Source organism: Triticum aestivum, chromosome 5D, assembly GCF_018294505.1.
Source record: "Triticum aestivum cultivar Chinese Spring chromosome 5D, IWGSC CS RefSeq v2.1, whole genome shotgun sequence".
Classification (NCBI taxonomy): Eukaryota; Viridiplantae; Streptophyta; class Magnoliopsida; order Poales; family Poaceae; genus Triticum; species Triticum aestivum.
This window is the reverse complement of record NC_057808.1, coordinates 291,304,448-291,329,074: the sequence shown is the minus strand read 5'-3', so window position 1 is coordinate 291,329,074 and position 24,627 is coordinate 291,304,448. Positions and strand designations below refer to the sequence as shown.

The 24,627-nt window shown below is 45.7% G+C and overlaps 2 protein-coding genes and 1 non-coding gene across 7 annotated transcripts; 1 reads left to right on the top strand and 2 right to left on the bottom strand.

Moving 5' to 3' along the window:
• Positions 1 to 7,425: 7,425 nt before the first annotated feature.
• Positions 7,426 to 10,481, top strand: LOC123121246 (purple acid phosphatase 23). Of its 5 annotated transcripts, none has more exons than XM_044541156.1 (6): positions 7,426 to 8,347; positions 8,736 to 8,959; positions 9,120 to 9,310; positions 9,499 to 9,780; positions 9,905 to 10,028; positions 10,197 to 10,481. In XM_044541156.1, exons 1-6 carry the CDS (start codon positions 7,488 to 7,490, stop codon positions 10,226 to 10,228), a joined length of 1,713 nt encoding a protein of 570 aa, XP_044397091.1. In that variant the 5' UTR covers positions 7,426 to 7,487; the 3' UTR covers positions 10,229 to 10,481. The 5 variants fall into 5 exon arrangements, with proteins under 5 accessions (XP_044397091.1, XP_044397088.1, XP_044397086.1 ...); XM_044541153.1 differs by having other exon boundaries at positions 10,192 to 10,481; XM_044541151.1 differs by having other exon boundaries at positions 9,905 to 10,047.
• A 65-nt stretch (positions 10,482 to 10,546) lies between these two features.
• TRNAY-GUA (transfer RNA tyrosine (anticodon GUA)) lies at positions 10,547 to 10,633 on the bottom strand. The gene is given in 2 exon segments: positions 10,547 to 10,582; positions 10,597 to 10,633. It is a non-coding gene; the product is annotated as a tRNA-Tyr (tRNA).
• A 5,290-nt stretch (positions 10,634 to 15,923) lies between these two features.
• On the bottom strand, positions 15,924 to 20,818 carry LOC123121243 (nucleobase-ascorbate transporter 2). The gene is made up of 14 exons (XM_044541148.1): positions 20,472 to 20,818; positions 20,061 to 20,337; positions 19,878 to 19,975; positions 19,601 to 19,777; positions 19,353 to 19,453; positions 18,839 to 18,914; positions 17,989 to 18,233; positions 17,806 to 17,902; positions 17,625 to 17,711; positions 17,414 to 17,472; positions 17,240 to 17,331; positions 17,084 to 17,161; positions 16,814 to 16,974; positions 15,924 to 16,405 (listed from the first exon to the last, which is right to left on the bottom strand). The coding sequence occupies exons 2-14, from the start codon at positions 20,152 to 20,154 to the stop codon at positions 16,193 to 16,195; spliced, it is 1,578 nt and encodes a 525-aa protein (XP_044397083.1). The 5' UTR covers positions 20,155 to 20,337; positions 20,472 to 20,818; the 3' UTR covers positions 15,924 to 16,192.
• Between the last annotated feature and the right edge of the window lie 3,809 nt (positions 20,819 to 24,627).

Here is a 24,627-nt window from a genome sequence, read left to right as displayed (position 1 = left end):
TTGAGCTTTTCTCCCTTAGTTTGCAGGCTTAAGAAACTTGTCAGAGGTCTCATACCTCTTGACGTGGGCACTAGTCTGAAATCCCAATTTCAGTCTTTGGAACATCTCATATGTTCTGCGACGTTTCAAAAACGTCTTTGGCGCCTCAATTCTAAATCGTTAGCATCACACACTGAACTATCACGTAGTCATCAAAACGTGTATGTCAGATGTTCGCAACATCTACAGACGACGCTCGAGGTTCACACACCGAGCGGTGCATTAAGGACATAAGCCTTCTATGCAGCAATGAGGACAATCCCCAGTATACGGACCCAGTCCGCATAATTGCTACTGTCAACTTTCAACTAAATTTTCTCTAGGAACATATCTTAGTAGAACTAAAGCGTAAGCTACGACATATTTTGCAAAGACCTTTTGACTATGTTCATGATAATTAAGTTCATCTAATCAAATTATTTAATGAACTCCCACTCAGATAGACATCCCTCTAGTCATCTATGTGATACATGATCCGAGTCAACTAGGCCGTGTCCGATCATCACGTGAGACGGACTAGTCATCGTCGGTGAACATCTCCATGTTGATCGTATCTACTATACGACTCATGTTCGACCTTTCGGTCTCTTGTGTTCCGAGGCCATGTCTGTACATGCTAGGCTCGTCAAGTCAACCTAAGTGTTTCGCATGTGTAAATCTGGCTTACACCCGTTGTATGCGAACGTTAGAATCTATCACACCCGATCATCACGTGGTGCTTCGAAACAACGAACCTTCGCAACGGTGCACAGTTAGGGGGAACACGTCTCTTGAAATTTTAGTGAGGGATCATCTTATTTATGCTACCGTCGTTCTAAGCAAATAAGATGTAAACATGACAAACATCACATGCAAATCATAAAGTGACATGATATGGCCAATATCATCTTGTGCCTTTGATCTCCATCTTCGAGGCGCGGCATGATCACCTTCGTCACCGGCATGACACCATGATCTCCATCATCATGATCTCCATCATCGTGTCTTCATGAAGTTGTCTCGCCAACTATTACTTCTACTACTATGGCTAACGGTTAGCAATAAAGTAAAGTAATTATATGGCGTTTTTCATTGACACGCAGGTCATACAATACATTAAGACAACTCATATGGCTCCTGCCGGTTGTCATACTCATCGACATGCAAGTCGCGATTCCTATTACAAGAACATGATCAATCTCATACATCACATATATAATTCATCACATCCTTTTGGCCATATCACATCACATAGCATACCCTGCAAAAACAAGTTAGACGTCCTCTAATTGTTGTTGCATGTTTTACGTGGCTGCTATGGGTTTCTAGCAAGAACGTTTCTTACCAACGCAAAAGCCACAACGGTGATATGCCAATTGCTATTTACCCTTCATAAGGACCCTCTTCATCAAATCCGATCCGACTAAAGTGGGAGAGACAGACACCCGCTAGCCACCTTATGCATCAAGTGCATGTCAGTCGGTGGAACCTGTCTCACGTAAGTGTACGTGTAAGGTCGGTCCGGGCCGCTTCATCCCACAATGCCGCCGAATCAAGATAAGACTAGTAACGGTAAGCAAATTGAACAAACCATCGCCCACAACAAGTTTGTGTTCTACTCGTGCATAGAATCTACGCATAGACCAGGCTTATGATGCCACTGTTGGGTAACGTAGCAATAATTCAAAATTTTCTACGCATCACCAAGATCATGTTGGAAATATGCCCTAGAGGCAATAACAAAATGGTTATTATTATATTTCTTTGTTCATGATAATTGTCTATTGTTCATGCTATAATTGTGTTATCCGGAAATCGTAATACATGTGTGAATACATAGACCACAACGTGTCCCTAGTAAGCCTCTAGTTGACTAGCTCGTTGATCAACAGATAGTCATGGTTTCCTGACTATGGACATTGGATGTCATTGATAACGGGATCACATCATTAGGAGAATGATGTGATGGACAAGACCCAATCCTAAGCGTAGCACAAAAGATCGTGTAGTTCGTTTGCTAGAGCTTTTCCAATGTCAAGTATCATTTCCTTATACCATGAGATCGTGCAACTCCCGGATACCGTAGGAGTGCTTTGGGTGTGCCAAACGTCACAACGTAACTGGGTGACTATAAAGGTACACTACGGGTATCTCCCAAAGTGTCTGTTGAGTTGGCACGGATCGAGACTGGGATTTGTCACTCCGTATGACGGAGAGGTATCTCTGGGCCCACTCGGTAATGCATCATCATAATGAGCTCAATGTGACTAAGGAGTTAGCCACGGGATCATGCATTACGGTATGAGTAAAGTGACTTGCCGGTAACGAGATTGAACAAGGTATTGGGATACCGACGATCGAATCTCGGGCAAGTAACGTACCGATTGATAAAGGGAATTGTATACGGGATTGATTGAATCCTCGACATCGTGGTTCATCCGATGAGATCATCGTGGAACATGTGGGAGCCAACATGGGTATCCAGATCCCGCTGTTGATTATTGACCGGAGAGGCGTCTCGGTCATGTCTGCATGTCTCCCGAACCCGTAGGGTCTACACACTTAAGGTTCAATGACGCTAGGGTTGTATAGATATTAGTATGCGGAAACCCGAAAGTTGTTCGGGGTCCCGGATGAGATCCTGTACGTCACGAGGAGTTCCGGAATGGTCCGGAGGTGAAGAATTATATATAGGAAGTCCAGTTTCGGCCACCGGGAAAGTTTCGGGGGTTGTCGGTATTGTACCAGGACCACCGGAAGGGTCCCGGGGGTCCACCGGGTGGGGCCACCTATCCCGGAGGGCCCCATGGGCTGAAGTGGGAAGGGAACCAGCCCTTAGTGGGCTGGGGCGCCCCCCTTGGGCCTCCCCCTGCGCCTAGGGTTGGAAACCCTAGGGGTGGGGGGCGCCCCACTTGCCTTGGGGGGCAAGCCACCCCCTTGGCCGCCGCCCCCCCCTCAGATGGGATCTCCAGGGTGGCCGGCGCCCCCCTAGGACCCCTATAAATGCTGGGGGGGGAGGGAGGGCAGCAATATCACAGCCCCTGGCGCCTCCCTCTCCCCTGCAACACCTCTCCCTCCCGCTTGCGCTTGGCGAAGCCCTGCCGGGATCCCCGCTACTTCCACCACCACGCCGTCGTGCTGTTGGATCTCCATCAACATCTCCTTCCCCCTTGCTGGATCAAGAAGGAGGAGACGTCGCTGCTCCGTACGTGTGTTGAACGCGGAGGTGCTGTCCGTTCGGCACTCGGTCATCGGTGATTTGGATCACGACGAGTACGACTCCATCAACTCCGTTCACTTGAACGCTGCTGCTCGCGATCTACAAGGATATGTAGATGCACTCCTTTCCCCTCGTTGCTAGTATACTCCATAGATGGATCTTGGTGATGCGTACAAAATTTTAAAATTCTGCAACGATCCCCAACAGATCAATCTATGGAGTTTACTAGCAACGAGAGGGAAGGAGTGCATCTACATACCCTTGTAGATCGCGAGCGGAAGCGTTCAAGAGAACGGGGTTGATGGAGTCGTACTCGTCGTGATCCAAATCACCGATGATCCTAGCGCCGAACGGACGGCACCTCCGCGTTCAACACACGTATGGAGCAGCGACGTCTCCTCCTTCTTGATCCAGCAAGGGGGGAGGAGAGGTTGATGGAGATCCAGCAGCACGACGGCGTGGTGGTGGAAGTAGCGGGATTCCAACAGGGCTTCGCCAAGCGCTGCGGGAGGAGGGAGATGTGTCACGGGAGGGAGAGGGAGGCGCCAGGGCTTGGGTCCGGCTGCCCTCCCTCCCCCCTCTTTATATAGGGCCCCTGGGGGGCGCCGGCCCTAGGAGATCCAATCTCCAAGGGGGGCGGCGGCCAAGGGGGTGGCTTGCCCCCCAAGCCAAGTGGGGCGCCCCCCACCCCTAGGGTTTCCAACCCTAGGCGCAGGGGGAGGCCCAAGGGGGGCGCACCAGCCCACCAGGGGCTGGTTCCCCTCCCACTTCAGCCCATGGGGCCCTCCGGGATAGGTGGCCCCACCCGGTGGACCCCCGGGACCCTTCCGGTGGTCCCGGTACAATACCGGTGACCCCCGAAACTTTCCCGGTGGCCAAAACTGGACTTCCTATATACAATTCTTCACCTCCGGACCATTCCGGAACTCCTCGTGATGTCCAGGATCTCATCCGTGACTCCAAACAACTTTCGGGTTACCGCATACTAATATCTCTATAACCCTAGCGTCACCGAACCTTAAGTGTGTAGACCCTACGGGTTCGGGAGACATGCAGACATGACCGAGACGACTCTCCGGTCAATAGCCAACAGCGGGATCTGGATACCCATGTTGGCTCCCACATGTTCCACGATGATCTCATCGGATGAACCACGATGTCGAGGATTCAATCAATCCCGTATACAATTCCCTTTGTCAATCGGTACGTTACTTGCCCGAGATTCGATCGTCGGTATACCAATACCTTGTTCAATCTCGTTACCGGCAAGTCACTTTACTCGTACCGTAACGCATGATCCTGTGGCTAACTCCTTAGTCACATTGAGCTCATTATGATGATGCATTACCGAGTGGGCCCAGAGATACCTCTCCGTCATACGGAGTGACAAATCCCAGTCTCGATTCGTGCCAACCCAACAGACACTTTCGGAGATACCTGTAGTGCACCTTTATAGCCACCCAGTTACGTTGTGACGTTTGGTACACCCAAAGCATTCCTACGGTATCCGGGAGTTGCACAATCTCATGGTCTAAGGAAATGATACTTGACATTAGAAAAGCTCTTAGCAAACGAACTACACGATCTTGTGCTATGCTTAGGATTGGGTCTTGTCTATCACATCATTCTCCTAATGATGTGATCCCGTTATCAATGACATCCAATGTCCATGGTCAGGAAACCATAACCATCTATTGATCAACGAGCTAGTCAACTAGAGGCTTACTAGGGACATGTTGTGGTCTATGTATTCACACATGTATTACGGTTTCCAGTTAATACAATTATAGCATGAACAATAGACAATTATCATGAACAAGGAAATATAATAATAACCATTTTATTATTGCCTCTAGAGCATATTTCCAACCTCTGCTCTGCCAGGAAGAGGCACCAGCATGAGGATTAGCCTCTACGCTGACGATGATGTGATCTTCGCCAACCCGATCAAAGAGGAGGTCGACTCACTACTGCATTTGCTTAAGCTGTTCGGGGGCGCATCTGGCCTTAGACTAAACCAAAGTAAATCTACGGTGGCCATGATTAGGTGCAACAATGTAGACATCACCGACGTGTTGCGTAGTTTTGGTGGCTCCATAGTGGACCTTCCCATGACATACCTAGGCCTCCCGATCTCCACTCGTAGAATTCGCTTAGTGCACCTTCAGTTCCTCCTTGATAGAATTAGGGCTCGCCTCGCGGGATGGAAGGGCAGGCTTATGAACCTTGCTGGACGAAGAATCCTCGTTCGCAGTGTACTGTCAGCACTCCCAACCTTTGCGATGACGGTTCTGCTACTACCAAAGAAGCTTCTAAAGGATATTGACAAGACCAGACGGCGTTTCCTTTGGGCGCAAGATGAAGAGCTGTCGGGCGGCAAGTGCAAAATAAACTGGAAAACTGTTTGCTCTCCCACCCAAAAGGGCGGGTTGGGCATACAGGACCTCCAACTATTCGGCAGGGCACTGCGCCTCCGATGGCTCTGGCTTGAATGGATGCAGCCTGCCAGGCCATGGAAAGCTTTCCCAATCCCGTGTGACAGCAATGACAGGGCCCTCTCCGCTCGAGTCACGAGGATTGCCATCGGAAACGGAAAGACGGCCAAATTTTGGACATGCCGCTGGTTGGGAGAAGAACCGCTCTGTCAAACCTTCCCAATGCTGTTCAGACGATCTAGAGGCAAGTTTAAAACCGTGGCTGAGGCTCTGCAAAATGAAAATTGGATCCGCAACCTTGGTAATGGGAGATATGAAGATATAGTTCAAGACGTGGTGATGTTGGCGCGCAAGATCAGGGAGCATGGAGGACTGGTGAATGATCAGCAAGTGGACACGATCATCTGGACGGGGAACGGCAAAGTATCCTACTCCACGAGCTCAGCCTACAATGCTCAGTTCGAACACCTACCCAACAATGGAATGAAATCGTCCATTTGGAAGGTCTGGGCCCCTGGCAAGATTAAAATCTTCTCCTGGCTGATTCATTGGGACAGAGTGTGGTGTAATGACAAATTGCAGCGTCGTGGATGGCCAAACCCATACTTCTGTCAGCTCTGCCTCAAAAACCTGGAGTCCTCCGCTCACCTCTTCTGGAACTGCACATTCTCACGAGCAGTCTAGGCAAAAGTGGCTGAATGGAAAGGGTGTACATCACTCGCCCCCCCTCTGCACGATCGGCGTTGCACGCCTTCGGCAGTCAAGACCATTGTTGCAGCAACAAGCGCAGAGGACAGGAAGGGAGTGAAGACTATGATCATGGCTACCACCTGGGCGATTTGGATGGAAAGGAACAACTGTTCTTTTAGAAAAAAGATCGCGACCTTGAAGGACGTCATTGATGTCATCCGACGCATGATGGAGCATTGGCGGCTGGCCGGAGCAAGAGCTATTGAGCCCCCGTTTGGGGATTGAGGCGTGAGATAGAATCATAGAGCTAGCTGGGGGCCGAGGGTGACCCTCATGTTCCTTTACCGTGGTCCCTTTCTATTTTCTCATCCTGATCACTTGATCAAACTTTGTTTCTCATATGCTTCCTTCTAAGGGCCTCTTTGATTCGCAGGATTGTCAAAATGAAGGAATAGGAAAAATGCAGGAATAGGATGTCATGTCCCATAGTAGGCTATAGGATTTGAAAGAATGTTTCATAGCGCAGGAAAAACAAAGGAATTCTACAAAGAGATTTGAGTGGATTGAAATTTTCCTCCAAAATGTAGTACAAATGGATCCTATGAAAAAATTCCTTAGGATGTCAATCCTACGAATCAAACGAGCATCACAGGAAAAAAATTTAAGGGTTCAAATCCTCCAAAATTCTCATACAATTCCTTTGAATCAAAGGAGCTTTGAAGCCAGCCAAGCTGGATCTTTCAAAAAAAGATTATTGTACGCTCCCACCGCTGAAGGGACAGACTGAGAGGACGAGGACCCACAGCTGTCGAGAGGGAAGGCAGAGATCGCCTCCGATCACCTCTCTGGAGCGGTTTCCAGAGAGCAAACGAAGCGGCTCGGTATGTAGCTCAGAGGGAAGCTAACACTTTAAGATTCGCGCGCAAAATCCAAAGTGACCGAGCGCGTTCCCTTGATGAAAACGCCAAAAATCTGATATCACAATCATTAGCATTTCGGTTGCGCTAAATGAATAGGAAAAAAAAGGCAAAGTATGCAAGGAATATCCAGCGAATTATCCGATCCAGTAGGTCCTCCGATTCTAGTACAGTCCGTAGGTGGCCGAATAGGACGCACTGTCTGTCATGGGCGCCATGGCCACCAGCACCATCGCCGGTACCCTCCACAGCCGCCACCTCCATTGCCGCACTCTCCTGCTACTGTTACCGTACCTCCCAATCGCGTTCCTACTCGTGGACGGCGGCGGCATTCCGACGACGCTGGACGGCCCGTTCACGCCGGCCACCCGCGCGTTCGACCGTTCGCTGCGGCAGGGCAGCGAGGACGTCCCGCTCTCCGACCCCCGCCTGGCCCCGCGCGCGCGCCCGCCGTCCCCAGAGCAGATCGCGCTCGCCGCCTCGGCCGACCCCTCCTCGCTCTGGGTCTCCTGGGTCACGGGCCGAGCCCAGGTCGGCTCCCACCTCACCCCTCTCGACCCCACCGCCGTCCGCAGCGAGGTCTGGTACGGCGAGCGCCCCGCCTCCGCCGACACCGTCGGCCACCCGCACGTGGCGAGGGGCTCGGCGGAGGTGTACAGCCAGCTCTACCCGTACCCGGGCCTCCTCAACTACACCTCCGGCGTCATCCACCACGTCCGGCTCGTGGGCCTGAGGCCGTCCACCCGCTACTACTACCGTTGTGGCGACAGCTCCCTCAAGGGCGGCCTCAGCGACGAGCGCTCTTTCGTGACGCTGCCCGCGCCGGCGCCGGACGCTTACCCTCGCCGCGTCGCGGTGGTCGGGGACCTTGGGCTCACCGGCAACTCCACCTCCACCGTCGACCACCTCGCCAGGAACGACCCGTCCATGATCTTGATGGTCGGCGACATGACGTACGCTAACCAGTACCGCACCACCGGCGGCAGAGGTGTCCCCTGCTTCTCCTGTTCCTTCCCTGATGCCCCGATTCGGGAGTCCTACCAGCCACGATGGGACGGCTGGGGAAGGTAATCTGAGTAGTGAGTACCAGTATATTCCTTTGATGAATCGCAATTGTCAAATTCTTGCTGTGGATTTGTGGTGGTGCGGTGAACTGGTGATCAGAGTACAAGTATCATATTAAGATTTAATATTGTCAACTCAATTCTACCGCATGCGTGATGTTCTTGGAAGCATGCAAGTACTTAGGAAATTGGAGTTTTATTGTCACTAGCTGTGCACTCCACCAAGGGTCAATGATGTGGCATGTAAAGACTGAGATAGAGTAGACCTGCAGCGTCATAGCCCCAACATATATCATGTCTCTCGTTTTTTTTTTTTTTTTCAAAAAGGGGGACTCCCCGGCATATCATGTCTCTCGTGATCACATTTGTGAATGTGTATGGATTAATATAGATTCATGGAGCCGCTTGCATCGAGGGTGACAATGATGGTGACCGAAGGGAACCACGAGATCGAGCCGCAGGGGCACGGCGGAGCCGTGACCTTTGCCTCCTACTTGGCGCGCTTCGCTGTGCCGTCGGAGGAGTCTGGTTCCAACACCAAGTTCTTCTACTCATTTAACGCGGGTGGTATTCACTTCATCATGCTTGGTGCCTACGTAGACTACAATCGCACAGGTAATATATGAACCGACTTGCCAACGTTTCATTGGCATTCTAGATGATGGCCTGCCCTCTTGATAAGTTGTAAGATTTTGCCAACCAACTGTATTTACAAGTACATGCTGATGCTGATAGTATAGTAATTAACATTAGGTAGTTGCTTCGTTGTGCATAGGAGCTCAGTACTCGTGGTTAGAGAAGGATCTGCAGAAAGTTGATCGACGAGCCACACCATGGGTTGTCGCTTCCTGGCACACGCCGTGGTATAACAGCTATTCCTCGCACTACCAGGAATTTGAGTGTATGAGGCAAGAGATGGAAGGACTCCTCTACCAACATGGGGTCGACATTGTCTTCTCAGGCCATGTAAGCACACACGTTGTTTGGTAAATGCTTTGATTCAGGCTGCATTCATTCAATTTCTTTGCTTTCTTTTCCTCCATCTGGATTAATCAATTGTACTCCCCTCGGTTCCTGCTATTAATTTGATTCAAGTCTCTTACCTTTTTCACGAAGCAAGTCTGGTTTGTTTGATTCGACATTTGATTGCCAAGGTACACGCATACGAAAGGATGAACCGGGTGTTCAACTACACGTTGGACCCGTGCGGGCCGGTTTACATTACGATCGGGGATGGCGGTAACATTGAGGAAATCGACATTGATCATGCAGATGACCCTGGAAAGTGCCCCTCACCAGGTGACAACCAACCTGAATTTGGTGGAGTCTGCCATTTGAACTTCACTTCTGGTCCTGCCAAGGGGAAATTTTGCTGGGAACGACAGCCGGAATGGAGCGCATTCAGGGAAAGCAGTTTCGGCCACGGTATTTTAGAGGTAATTAAATCACTTCACCTTCTCCTCCACATCATTATCAATTCTTCACTAGATGTGTGCGACACAGAAGGAAACGTGTCATGTGTATGTTCTTGTATCAGTCCTCACATCTGAGATCATGCAGGTTGTGAATTCGACATATGCCTTGTGGACATGGCACCGGAACCAGGATGCATACGGAGAACACAGTGTGGGAGATCAGATCTATATAGTACGGGAACCCGATAAGTGCCTATTGCAGCCGAGGGGTGTGATTTCGCAAGACTGGTGATTTTGAATTCTATGTTCTTTAATAGCCCTTCTCAAAATAAGAAATCTATGTACTTCAGTTAGTTACATGTTGTTATCTTGCAACTTGTGTTCATCGCCAATGTAGATTCTCAATCCCTTCTCTCGTTTGTGATTGCACAGGACAGTCCCACGGCGGGATGCCCTTCTTCAACATTAAGTAGCACCTCAGGTGCTGAACAAGCTGCTAAAAATGGCCGTCTCCTTTTGGACTACTACATGTATGATTTTGATTAGTATAGTTTTGTAGTCCCATTCTTAGCCTTGACTAGGCGATGCCTTTGAAGCACCAGGCAAAATACATGGGTAGTCTGGTGGCAGAGTTGACAGATTATATTCCTTGTAGCAATGGGGTTGTACATGAAACAACATATTTGAAAGAAAATAACATCGAGATTATTTTTTGACGGCAATCGCTGAGAATGTGTTGACACTTGTACCTAAAAGCAAAAAGTATGTAAAGAAAAAAAAAGGATGATCCGACCTACCGGATTCGAACCAGTGACCTAAGGATTTAGCTGCAACAGACTACAGTCCTCCGCTCTACCAACTGAGCTAAGGTCGGTATGTGAATGATTTTATAGGCTAAGCTACTTATCTGCACCGTATTTATCTTTTTTCCTCACGTGGCGTTCTCTAGCGCAGGGAGCCCTCGAGAACTGCGACGCGCGGCTGATGGAGTTTTGGTCGCCGGGATGGCGGCCCCGGCCGGGTTCCCTAGGCGGTCGTCGTGCCGCTCTGCTGTGTGGCCAGCCATGTGTGATGACGGGCCTTCATCATTTAGATTTGACGGCGGTGGCTCGAGATCCGGTGGACGGTGGTAGCGGCGAAGCGACGACAACAACGACACGAATATGTGCAGGTGTTGATTGGGTGGTGCGCTACGGCTTGTGGCGTCCATGGAATTGTCGCCATGGCTTGGTGCTTTGCCGCCGCCGGCCTCGGTAGTTTCCGGCGACGTTTTTTTTTAAAGAAAAGGGCTCAAACGCCCCGGTTTCATTGCATGCAACGAAACTTGTTTTGGAGCTACAAGGCGCGCGGGGACAACAGCAGAGACGCTGCCTTAGCAAAATGAAAACACCACACAGTCTACGCTCCCTTAAAGAGCAAAAGAGACAAAGAGCGGAAAGACCACACCCAGTACAAGCTACAACCAGCAAACATATTTCAGAGTTTAAGGATCACGCCCATGTCTGCAGAGCGAAAAGCCACCCCCGAAGCAAGGAGTCCTTCCACCGCACTGGTTCAGTCCTAGCCAGGGTCTGGCCAAAGGAGAAGAGGCGGTGCTCGCGTCAAATGCTCCATCCTTTGTACCAGGAGACGACATTTCCTCTGGACTGTATCCGCACACTTGATCTCCCACGAGGTTAAAAAGGAAGCTGTCTTTTGCCACATAACCTGCATACCAAGCCAAGGCACAACATTAAAATAAATATCGTTGCGATACCTCCAGAGAGCCCATAATGCAGCTGCATGAAGCATAATATCTGCAGTTTTGTTGTCATTTCTAGCCCACCACTCAAGGAGCCCATGCGAGTTAAGCTCAACGTTGCATCCCATGGGGCTAAAGATCTCTCTCCAGAGTTCTCTCGCAACAACGCAATCAAAAAAAGATGATTAACCGATTCTGCTTCATTACAGAATAGGCAGGTAGGATCAGCTACATGCTGCCTCTTCAGAAGATTGTCTCTGGTGAGTAGCTTGTTCCTCACAAGCAACCAGAGAAAGATCTGGATCCTCTGAGGAACATTAGCTTTTCAGATCAAAATAATGTTGTCTGTAACCACTCCTCTAAAATTCACCAAATTATAATAAGATTTAACAGTGTATATACCCTTAGGCTCCAGATCCCAAATAATAGTGTCCTCACAATCATTTAAGCTCAGATCCTTGACTACACAAAAAAGCTCATTCCAAGCAGTAAGCATGTCCGGCGAAAAACATCTCCTAAAGTTAATTTTCAGAGTCACGCCATCCCACACCTCACTGATGGAGACATTGGTAGTATTGGCAATATTATACAACTCCCAACAACTAGTTGCAAGTGTAGCATTGCCAGTCCACCTATCTTCCCAAAACCTAACACTCTTGCCATTACCCACCTTCTAGGAAAAGCCAATTTTTGCAGCTTTAATAGCCCAAAGAATGCCTTTCCAAGGGGGGAAGCTCCAATATCAGGGCAAGCAAAAATGTTAAGTTTGCAAGTTTTATATTTGGCGTCAATGATTTGTTTTCAAATTTTACCATCATCGTTGAAATATCTCTTAGCCCACGAAGCTAGCAGGCTGAGATTCATATCAGCAATGTCAGGATGCCCAAACCACCATACTGTTTTTTCAAGGCAATATTACCCCAAGCACCTAGGTGGTATTTATGATGGCCTTCATAATCATCCCAAAAGTAGTGAGCAAGTTGAGAGTTGATCATGTTAGTAGCCCACTTAGGGAATTTAATAATTCCCATAAGATAGCAGGGGATTCTAGAAAGACAAGACTGGACAAGGGTAAGTCGTTTACCAGAGGAAAGTAATCTCCCTCTCCAACCGGCTTCTTTCTTAATAATTTTATCTACAGTGGGTTGTAAATCCTCTTTCCTAAGCTTATTATAGTGAAGAGGGGCTCCTAAATATTTGATAGGAAAATCTCCAAGCTTACACCCCAGGACCTGAGCAAATAAATTTGCTTCCTCACGGTCAATGTTAATAGGGACTAGATCACACTTGTGAAAATTGATCCTCATCCCTGATAACTGTTCAAAACATGACAGTAACCACTTAAGGTTTTTAGCAAAAGAAAGGTTTTTGCCCAAAAAGAGCAAAGTGTCGTCTGCATATTGCATGCTAATGATGCTCGCAGGATTTGTGACAGGGAAAAGGCCTTCAACTTTGTTATTGGTAGAGGCTTTAATTAAAATCCTAGTAAAGACATCAACAACTAGATTGAAAAGGAGAGGGGAAAAGGGATCTCCTTGTCTGGCACCTTTGCCAGGGACAAAGAACTCACTGTTGCTGTCATTCACCCTGACACCAACAGAGCCTTTGAAAATGAGAGATTCCACTTTATCCATCCACTTATGGCTAAAACCCCTCCTCTTCATCATATCCATAAGGAATTCTCTATTAATCATGTCATAAGCTTTCTCATAGTCTAACTTAAAAACGAAGCCAGACTGCTTGTTAGAGTGCACAGAATGGATAATTTCATGTGCAGCAATAATACTTTCAGCAATGAAACGCCCTTTAATAAAGGTTGTCTGGTTAGGAGCTATTAGATCATTGCAAATGGGGCCAAATTTGGTTGTGGCACACTTTGCAAAGATTTTAAAACTACAATTAATCATGGCAAGAGGCCTAAATTTCTCCATTCTAACTGCCTCAGCCTCTTTAGGAACCAGGGTTAGGAGGGAGAAATTAAGCCTATACAGGTCTAATTCCCCTTTCTCCCAATCCTGGAATAAAGCAAATGGGTTGCCTTTAATAAGGTCCCAGAATTGCTGATAAAATAAAAAAGGGAACCCATCTGGGCCAGGTGCTCCTTCAGCATATGAGCTGAAAACAACAGCCTTAATTTCCTTCTCAGTAAAAGCAGTGTCTAAAATATTGTTATGAGCTTCTGAGACTAATTCATCCTCACTCCAAAAGTCATCTTTCAGAGTGATATCTATTTTATCTACAAAGCCAAATACCTTTTTATAGTAATTAACAGCAGTATTCATAATACCTTCTGGGTCAGTGACAATACCTTCATCATTTTCCAGCATCAGGATCTGTTTCTTCCTCCTTTTTAGGCTTGCCACAGCTTTAAAGTAGCCAGTGTTGAGATCACCTTCCAGGATCTCCCTCTCCCTGGACCTCTGTCTAGCTTTTATCTCTTCTCTTTTCCAGATATCATTCAGCTCACCTGCAATGTTTTTAATCCTCATCTTAGAGTTAGGTGAGAGAGGTTGAGACTCAGCAATAATATCAAGGCAGTTATATTTAGCCACCAAGGCATGTTTTTGCCTTTTTTTTGCTCTGCCTCAAAATTAGCACACCAGCCTTTAATAGCTTTCCTGGTATTTCTAATATTAAACTGCCAAATATCAATAGCTTTGGTAAAGCAACATTTAGTGCTCGAGGCTTTATGAACTACTTCCCTAAAGTCATCTACTTCAAGAAACCATTTCTCAAATCTAAAATCTTTCTCTTTAGGGGGGGGGGAGAAAGCACAAGTGTTCAATACCAGAGGGGTGTGATCACTTCCAACCCTAGGAAGAGCTCTGAGCTGAACATTAGGGAAAGATGTTGCCCAATTAGTGGACATGAAAACCCTATCTATAGTGGCCATAACCAAAGAGTCTTGGTTATTGCCCCAGGTGTATTTCCTGCCATTAATCTTCAGCTCAAGAAGACCAAATCTATTAATCCAGTCATTGAACAAGTCTGCCCAGTGCTGGTTAATCAGACCAGTGTTTTTCTCACTGGCCTCCCTAATCAAATTAAAATCCCCACCTACCAGAGTTGGACCAGTCCACCCAGTAAGCAAGTTGTGCAATTCATTAATGAAATCTAGTTTGTACTGTTCATAAGCAGGACCATAAATGGAGATCAGTCTCCAGGAAGACCCATCTTGCTTGTTTTGGAGTAAGCAAGAAACACTGTAAGTGTGTATATCACAGCAAACGATGTCAAAGAGATCTCCCCTAATTCCTACTAGGATGCCTCCAGCAGTGTTATTAGCAGGAAGCCATTTCCAAGCATAACAGGATCTAATGTCAAAAGCTTCTAATTGAAGAGGGGTAAAGTCTTCTTTCTTAGACTCAGAAATACTAATAAAATCAGGCTTATGAGCTATAATGAGCTCTTTCAATTTATTACATTTGATGGACCCATTCAGGCCTCTAATGTTCCAAAATAGGCCTCTAATTCCGGCGACGTTCGGCTCTCCGTACTCGCAAAAAAAAAAGACGTTCGGCTCTCCGTGTTCCCCGATAGTCTTGCGCTCGTGTACATAGATTTGACCGCATGGTGATATCCGCGTGACCGTGTTAAGGATATGCACATGAGCGGCTTCCTCCGTAACGAATTGCCATGGAAAGGTTTGGATTTCAATTTCCCGTTTGGTGTGTTGGAGCCCTTCCGTGACGCCTTCTTCTGCAAAAGGGGGTGATGGCTTCGGCTTCGTGGAGATCTTCTGAGCACCGCGTATCGAGCTCTAGTGTGAAAACTCTAGGTACGACCTTCGATGGTTGCGCTTGGCAATGATGGTTTTTACTTGTCGTGTCCTTGTTGAAGATATTGTTTTGAAGTCTGATCAAACATACTATCCGGATGAAAACCCAAGACATGACCTATGGTGGTTGGATCCGGCGACGGGGCGTACACTTTTATTTGTGTTGTTGTTTCTTCATCAAAAGTGCACATGATGTATACAACTGATGTGGGGAGGTCTCAGGAGCAATGAAGTGAAATGAGTCATTGGTCCATTAACTCAATCCGATTGCACAATTTTTTTATAAAAAAAACTCAATTTGATTGCACACTTTGGTAAGTGGTCAAAGTTAGGTCATAAACTCGTTTATTTGATCAAATAAGGCCATAACCGATTCATGAGGGAAAACCTGACCATGTGGGTGCCACATCAACCTACCTTGACCGCTTGTAAACCGACTAACTCTTACAAGGGTTCTTACAAGGGTCTTATTGCAACAGCGCGGACATGATCTGAGCAGCATATTGCGGTTGTGCGCCGAGTGCCGACAAGGATTAATGGCACATTTCACTTGGTGCAATGCTATAATTTTTGCTTGTTTGGAATACCCTTTTCTACGGTGGGTTCAACTACTGCTAACAATGTGCTTCATTTGTGGCGCAAATGTTTCATGAGATCTTACATTGCACAGCGCACACAGCAAAAACTACCATTAATTCATTAATTGTCTACAAATACAAATATCTATGTACAATCGGACAGCTTGAAGGGAAATTCCTCCATCCTTTGCTAGCAAAACGGCATGCGGGTCTTATCATCTCTACTTTTCTTCTCCTCTTCCACTCTATCAGAATTCAGAAGCATGCCGTATTGCGATGCAAAGGTTTCTTCATTTGGCACTCTGCTTGCAGTACCCGGACTTTGGAAGCTTCTGCTCAAGATGGTGGGAAGAACCTGTTGAGGTTGAAGGGCAGGGTGTAAAACTCTTCGTTCCTGCTGTCCCCTCGGAATGTCCGGAACCGCTCCCACCATTGCATCCCCCTGTCCTTCGCCGCGTCTCTGACATCTAGCGTGTTGTCAAGGACTACAGCAATGATGAGAGCGACAGTCGGCGGGGACGCGAAGATGGTGTTGATGTAGTCATTGAACTGCATCGACGGTCAGGGATGATACAATTCAAACTCAACTTCAAAATGATGCAAATATAGGACTCTTGCATGGAGATGACAGACATTTTGACAACATTGACAAGCCACTATTGATGTATGAGTAGATTTGAACATGAACTTTCTGCAATGTGGTGTACAAGCTGTGCATTGTCTTTTCTGTGCTAAATTAGTGTATGAGTTCATACTTCAGACTGCATATTAACTTCCTAACATTTTACCATCAGCATGCCACAACATTTTACTATCAGTAAAGTTTGTCATTATTTTGTGCTAGATTGATTGGACATTTTCGCAGATGTCATTTCGAATTCAAATCTCGAGACAGTGGACTCGTGGGAGTCCATACTAGTACAAATTAAGGGTGTGAGGGATAGTGATGTTACGAACCCATCCAGCCTTCGTGTGCGCCGGGCCATTTTGAGCACCTGTCATATACCGAGAAAAGTACTCTGGTATCGACAAGCCAAGAAAGAGTGAAAAACCAACAATGAAGAGGTTGCGCATAGAATTCATGTTGGTGAACTGCAGGAAGGACAGCCCCACTGCCGCTGGAGACACAACAAACGAGCAAAATTATTTGTGCAATCCAAATCTAGCTAGAGAACTCAGGAAACTACAAAGAAAAACATCTTCCACTTTTCCTGCTAGGATACTTACCAATAATGCCAAACATAACACAGTATATGGCAGCGAATATTGTGAATGGAATGGAAGCAAAAAGTGCTCCGAATTTTCCTACAACATCGACATGTTCAGAACCCTGAAAAATCCAATGTAAATGCGTGCTCGTGGCTAAAGAGAAACCTTAATTACCTAGTATGGAGAAGAAGATCATGAAACCAGCAGAAATCTGTATCACTCTCCTGCTGCCAATCCTTGTAGATCCAAGAAGACCAACATTCTCACTGCATTGCATCCAAATATTCTGAATGGTATTAGTCATGCCACAACAGAACAATCTTAGAGTGAAAGCTCAGATGCACTCACACAGAAACGGTAGAGCCAGTCGCAGTGCCAAATAGCCCATCCAGTAGGGTACCTATTCCCTGAATGCACATGTTTCATTTCCTTTCAGAAAAGTTCAGCAGTGATTACGGAGTAGTTGTACAGCCGTAAAAACAAATCATTAAAATTATAACTACTAGACTTAACATATTGACAGAACTCCACAAGAGGCTAAGATAATGCAACTACTAACCTGCCACCCGATGCCTCTACTGAGGACATATGCTGGTGGGGGTGTTGCACTTGCCAACCGGGCAGCAGCCTTGAATGCGCCAGTTGACTGAAGAACTCAAATGGTTTCAACCAAATCAGGTGGATATAAAAATATTGAGAAAAACTTCGAGAAATCATGTATTTGACAAGTAACATGATACCTCTATTAGCGACACCATCACTGCGGCCATCATGCCGAATGCATGGTCTGCATTGAATGTTGGTGCTCCCCATTGCAAGGGGTATGGAATGCTTATCCTTATGAGAGTAAAAAAAATGAACTGAGATATGTCATATGGATGTGGAAATGAATAAGTGGTGTGGAAGCCGGTTTATTTACAAACCATAATGCCGAAGAGATGAGGTTAGAACGGTCTGTCCTGCAACTGATCTGGGTGTGTAGTGCAGTGTGATGGTATGCACCACTTGCTGTTAGAATGTGGGCATAGACCCAGAGAAGAGCAATGCACACCAGCAGTGAGAACCTCTCCAAAATCGGAACATGCCGAACATGTACATGCTTGAGATATTGGGAAAGCACAACAAATATGATAAGCATCGGAAGGCCAATCTCCACACAGCTTGCAACCTGACAAAATATCCTTCCTAAATTAACTCAGTATAGGACAGCATAAATCTCATGGTGCTAAATGTTTTTCGGAGAAAAGAAAAGGCAAGCTAACAGAGTATGGAGATCTTGCCTGGGTAAATATGAACAATTATTAACTTTCTAAATGTAGAGGTAAACTAAGAAAATAAACATATTTTCAGTGACATTGAAGATTGGTCCAGGAACATTTTAGAAACTCCCACTTCTCATTCATCTTACGTACCATATGTAACAATAAATATTATCTATTGGCTCGTGTTGCTAAAGTGCCAATCAATAAGAGATCCATGCTCCAAATAAACTTTGGTATACAAGTAAACAATACATAACTGCATTATCAAACTAGCAAGGTAGGCCATGCAACCCAGAAAACGTTTAAAATGGTACTTCCTCCGTTCACAAATATAAGATGTTTTGGATATGTCTATAACATCTGATTTACAAGAAAGTTAGATCATCTTATATTTGTGAACGGAGGGAGTAAAATATAAGTAGCTGGGGTCCCATTCTTCAGTGTGATGAGTTCTAAACATCAAAGTGAGTAGAGCTAAACAGAACAAAAGTAAGGCCACTAGAGCTTTTACCACCGGGAATCCTCTCTCGAAAAGGCCAAGCCCCACCAATGAAACCACTGGAACCATCCCAAGTGGGCTAAAGAACCTGCAACAAGCATATCATACTGTTAATGTTCTTATTCTTGTCTTCGATGCGAAGGTAGTTACCATGTTCCAACAGCTTTTGGATATTTTTGCCCACTCTTTGTTTAACACATCGGCATATTACGCTTTACCTAAAGTGATCCCCACTATTCAAACTGATGGGCACATAAAGTGGACGGATAACGGAGGGCGGCAGGGACCAGAATAGTATATAATAAAAAAGCAACAACAAATATCCACAATTGCATATTTGGTCCAGTATATGAACACATGTTAACATGGCATGCTAATTGCTAAAGTTCAAGCAAATAATCTGTCAGGTTCAGTATAAGATTTTTTATACACTAAGATTCTGACATAAGCCAAGAAATAAATGTTTGAACTATTGGACTGAAAAACCTAGCACGTAAGATAAATGAGAAGTGGGAGTTTCTTGTACCTCGAACATATTGCCCACAACTGGCTATAGCCAAGAATTATCTGAATGCTTGACGACACTATCAACGCACCCTGTGTCGCTCTCATTGTCTGTAGGAACCTCTGCAGATAGAACAAAATGTAAACTGAAATGCATGACATGAAACTGAAATGCATGACATGGATGTTTGCATCAGTGAGATGGCGTATTCGAGTTGCCATGATTCTTGTTACAAGACTGAAAATGTAGAAGAACATTTTAATACTTACGGTATGGCCATCGGCTATTTGTGCGAGTGATCGATCATGGATTATGGAGAGGACTGGAACAACATACGCATATGAGCCGCCAATGACAGTGGGAAGGCGAGTGCCAAATAGCGTCTGGAGCAGTGTCTTTATCCCAGTTACAAATAGCAGTGTCTGAACCACTTTCGCCTTGTCATGCTTTGGTAAACACACAAACAAACAACATTTTCAGTAAAAAAATAGTATGTTGTACCAAATTAGCTGATTAGCAAACATAAAAAGGGGAGAAAGTTCTCACATCATTTCCACCCATAAGAGGAACCAACATTGTGGGGATCATCACAGCAGTTCCCAGGGACAGTATGTAATGCTGAAAGCCCAAACCAATTGCCTCTCCTGCGAGACCCACAAATATTCAGGGTAAGAAACACAGACCGATTGATCCAACATGCCAACATTTGAGAGATGAGATGGCACAGACCCCAGGAAGGATTTGAGTCTATGCAGTACTCAAACCCCTGCAGCTGATCCATGGGCGGATGGTGGACCATCTCTTCCGGTTTCACTTCTGCCATTTCTCAATCGAACCTCTGCTCAGGATGAAGGATCTTTTCGCTTCCAAACCAATCAGGGGTGGAGGGGAAAGGCAGCAAAGATGCTCAAGATTTCCTCAGAAAAAATGCTAAACTGGAAATCAATTGCAAGATGAAAAGTGATAGTAGAGAGATTAAGGAATCCTCTCAAGCTCCCAAACCAATCTGCAAAATGAGCATCAAAATTTTTGAGCTATCAATCGCTGGATCAGTTCCGCAACAACAAGACTGAAGAAATAGTCTGTCACTGAAGATGCTCCTAAAGCAAGCTTTGAGTGACAGGCCAAGCAATTGCATACCAGGAGCCCAAGGCGGAATAGATTGCTCCTAAACCAAAGCTTGAGTGACGCCGAGAGGGATGGATGGATGGATGCAAGAGAAGAGAGGTCGCTGGGATGGGGGGACAAATGTCAGTAGCCGCAATGGGAATTTCGGCGAGGACGACGAAAGCGAACAAAGGCGGTTCTGCTGCCTGCCTGCCTGCTGCGCGCTTTAGTGATGCGGGATATATCAAAGGGAAAAAGACGGAAAAGGTCAAAAGAGGCAGCCATAAAAAGGCGCAGAGCGAGTGCGAGGGATGAGTGGGCAAGCTGCACTCCCTCTCGCTACGGTACCGAGCATCGGTTTCTTTCGGGGCGTTCCACCTAGGGTTAATGGCGGATTAGCCCGTTGCAATTTCTGGGGACGGAAATGGCCTCGGATCAGAGGTTTTAAGGAGAGGAGGCGCGTTGGGGCGCGTGCGCAGTAAATTTTGGTGGGTGAAAGCCTGGCCGGAATGTCGGATTTGTCGCCCCGCGTTTATATTTTCCGTTTCGGTGTGGCGTTATCTTCAGAGAAACACGTGCAATCTGATTCCCGTTTTTGCTAGAGGATGCTCTTTTATGTTGTACATAATTTCTCTTGAATGTCATTCCGTATTGTTTAATTGCTCTTCTTGCTGTTTTTGTGGCCTTTTTTTAGGATGATTTTTGTGGCCTTGCAGTCCCGGAGACGCGGTGGTTCCCGGTCTTTGCCGGCGGGAGGGTTCGTGCTTTGTTATTTTTTTAAGTTTGTTTAGGTTTTGTGTCTGACTTAGAAAGACGGTGTGGTAGTGACAACTTTCTGAAGATGGATTAAAGTTTTTCCCGCCTAACCCCCATTCGACGTTGCGTCCTGCGTTGTCAGAGGGCGTGTGGTGTGGGGCGTGTCTTTGACGGATCTCGCGGGATTCCGTTGATGTTTGTGTTCGGTGGATCTGCGTGGATCTCGTCTTCTTTCATCAGCGTTCATATGTAATACTTCTGATTTACGCTTCTTTTCATTGACGACGGTTGTTGTCGTCGTGCGCTGGTTCTTTGGGGCATTGATACATCTCAAACATATCTATAATTCTTTTATTGTTTTATACTATTATAATATCACTTTTGAATATTTCAATATCAATTTATATTATTTTTCTGGACTAACCTATTAATCCAGTGCTCAGAGTCAACTTTTGTTTTCTGCATGTTTTTGATATTACAAAAATTTCATATATATGAAGGTCAAAAAACCTTGAGGATTTAATACAATTTTTTTGCGTCACAAAGATTTCAAACAGTACCGAGACCTTAGGGGGGAGCTAGGGACCCCACGTGGCTAGGTGGCGTGGTCAGGGGGTGACCCGCACCAGGTGACCACTTGGCACCCAGTGCACCACCTTCCATCCATTCTTCCGCAATCGGCTCCTAGGTGTAAATACACCTATTATGAAATATGTATAAAAACCACATTTCAAAATGTTAAAAAAATCAAGAAAAAGTCTCGCGTGTACATCCGGACATCCTATATTCACACACAAAATTTCGGTGAAAAAAGGACATTTTTTGTGGCATGTATAAAAAAGATAAAAAAAATGCCTTGTGAATAGATGTAATCAAGCATCGAAAATTGTCTTTTTTACACAAGCTACAAAAAATGTCCCTTTTCATCGAAACTTGGTGCACACAAATATAATGTCCGGATTTACACGCAGGATTTTTTCTCAAATTTTTTTAACTTTTTAAAATGTGTATTTAGACAATGGGTGCATATACACCTAGGAGCCAAAGTGAATTTCTGAATCTGATATTTCGCGAAACCCCCGTTACAATTTTCTATGATTTTTTTCGCCGCAGCAAATTTCTGCTCCGAGGGGAGGCCTGTTTCGGCACCCTGCCGAAGGGGGAATCCACACCGGAGGCTTCTTCATCAACCTTGCTATCCATAGCAGTTGCTAGATGGTATCTTTTGTCTGTGATTCAATACAAAGTTCTCGTGAGCTGCATCACATGGTCGGGATCCATATGATGTAATCGGTGGCGTGTTTGTTGGGATATGATGAATTTTCACTTTATGATCAGATTGTTAATTTAAATAAATTGAATCTTTCGAAGTTTCTTTACTGTTTAGTTGAATAGCTTTGTATGCTCTCCGGTCTATTTGTCTTCTTTGGTCAAGTTTGATGGGTAGTTCTTCTTAGGGAATTGTGCATTGTAGTGGGTACATTCTTGTGGTGATTCATCCCGGTGACAGAAAGGGAACAGACATGTACTATATTGTTATCACTAAGAATAAAATGATGGTTTCTTTATCACACTTGGATGATAGTTTTATTGCCTACATTTTGTCATCATGCTTATTATAATGCTTTGTTTGTCATAAACGTAATACTTCGAGAGCATGTTGGACAACGGTCTTGGGGTAGAGTATTAGTTGTAGATGCAACTGGATAATGGTCTACATATCACTTACGTAATGCCTATATGAAATTATACCATGAACAGTCATAGTCATAAATGTAAACATTGCAATTTAATCGATGTTGAAAGCGCAGGTTTACTCCCAGAGGGGGTGAATGGGAGATTTTTAGAAATTCGTCAAACTCTGATGAATTTGACGAAGATTAGAGTGAAGAAATAGAAACGCGAGGGAACTAAGTCATCCCAGAAATGAAAAGCATTCATACAAGATACATACATATGAAGAACATGCAATCATATAGTCATACAAGCATGAAGAAGATGACCCGAAGAAATAGAATACAGCTGAATGAAAGTCTTCAGTTCAAGTTCTTAAGAAAGTAGATCACAAATTCTTCAACAGCGGAATAAAGTAAAGAGATGTGTGAGGAATTTGAAACCAGGTTGGCTCGGAGAAGACACAACGATTTGGTAGACCAGTTCCAGTTGTTGTATCAACTGTACGTATGGTTGAGGCAGCTGAGACGAACTCAGAGGACACACGGTCCTTACTGTATTCCTCTTGAGCTAAGGTCACTTAGACCTCGCCCGATCACTCGCGGTAAGTCTTGAAGGTAGACTTCCAAAACCTTCACAGACATGTTCACCGACACACCATAATGACTCTTGGTGTGCTCAGAACGTGACGCCTAACCCTCTGGAAGAATGACAGTCTTCAAAGGTAATAGGTGATACGTCTCGAACGTATCTATAATTTTTGATTGTTCCATGCTGTGATATTATCATTCTTGGATGTTTTACAATCATTTTATAGCAACTTTATATCATTTTGGGGACTAACCTATTGACATAGTGCCCAGTGCCAGTTGCTGTTTTTTGCTTGTTTTTTACTTCGCAGAATATCAGTACCAAACGTACTCCAAACGCAACAAAACTTTTTGGAGAATTTTTTTGGACCAGAAAACATCCAGTGGGCCAAAGAAGTACCAGATGGGAGCCCCGAGGGCCTCCAGGCGTGCCCTGGTGGGTTGTGCCCCCCTCGGTGGCCTCCCGCACCGCCTCTTCGCCCTATGAATACCCAAATATTCCAGAAACCCTAGGGGAGTCGACGAAACATAGTTCCAGCCGCTGCAAGTTCCAGAACCACGAGATCCAATCTAACACCATCACGGAGGGGTTCATCATCCTCATTGGTGCCTCTCTGATGATGCGTGAGTAGTTCACCATAGACCTACGGGTCCGTAGGCAGTAGCTAGATGTCTTCCTCTCTCTCTTTTGATTCTCAATACAATGGTCTCTTGGAGATCCATTTGATGTAACTCTTTTTTGCGGTGTGATTGTTAGGATCCGATGAACTTTGAGTTTATGATCAGATCTATATTCATGAATATTATTTGAGTCTTCTTTTGATCTCTTATATTCATGATTATTTATAGCCTCGTATTTCTTCTTCGAATCTTTGGTTTCGTTAGGCCGACTAGATCAATTTTTCTTGCCATGGGAAAAGGTGCTTTGTGATGGGTTCGATCGTGCGATGTTCTTTCCCAGTGACAGAAGGGGCAGCAAGACACGCAGATATCGTTGCTATGAAGGATAACAAGATGGGGTCTATTCCTACATGAATAGATCTTGTCTACATAATGTCATCGTTCTTATTGCATTACTCTGTCTCTCCATGAACTTAATACACTAGATGCATGTTGGATAGCGGTCGATGTGTGGAGTAATAGTAGTAGATGCAGGCAGGAGTCGGTCT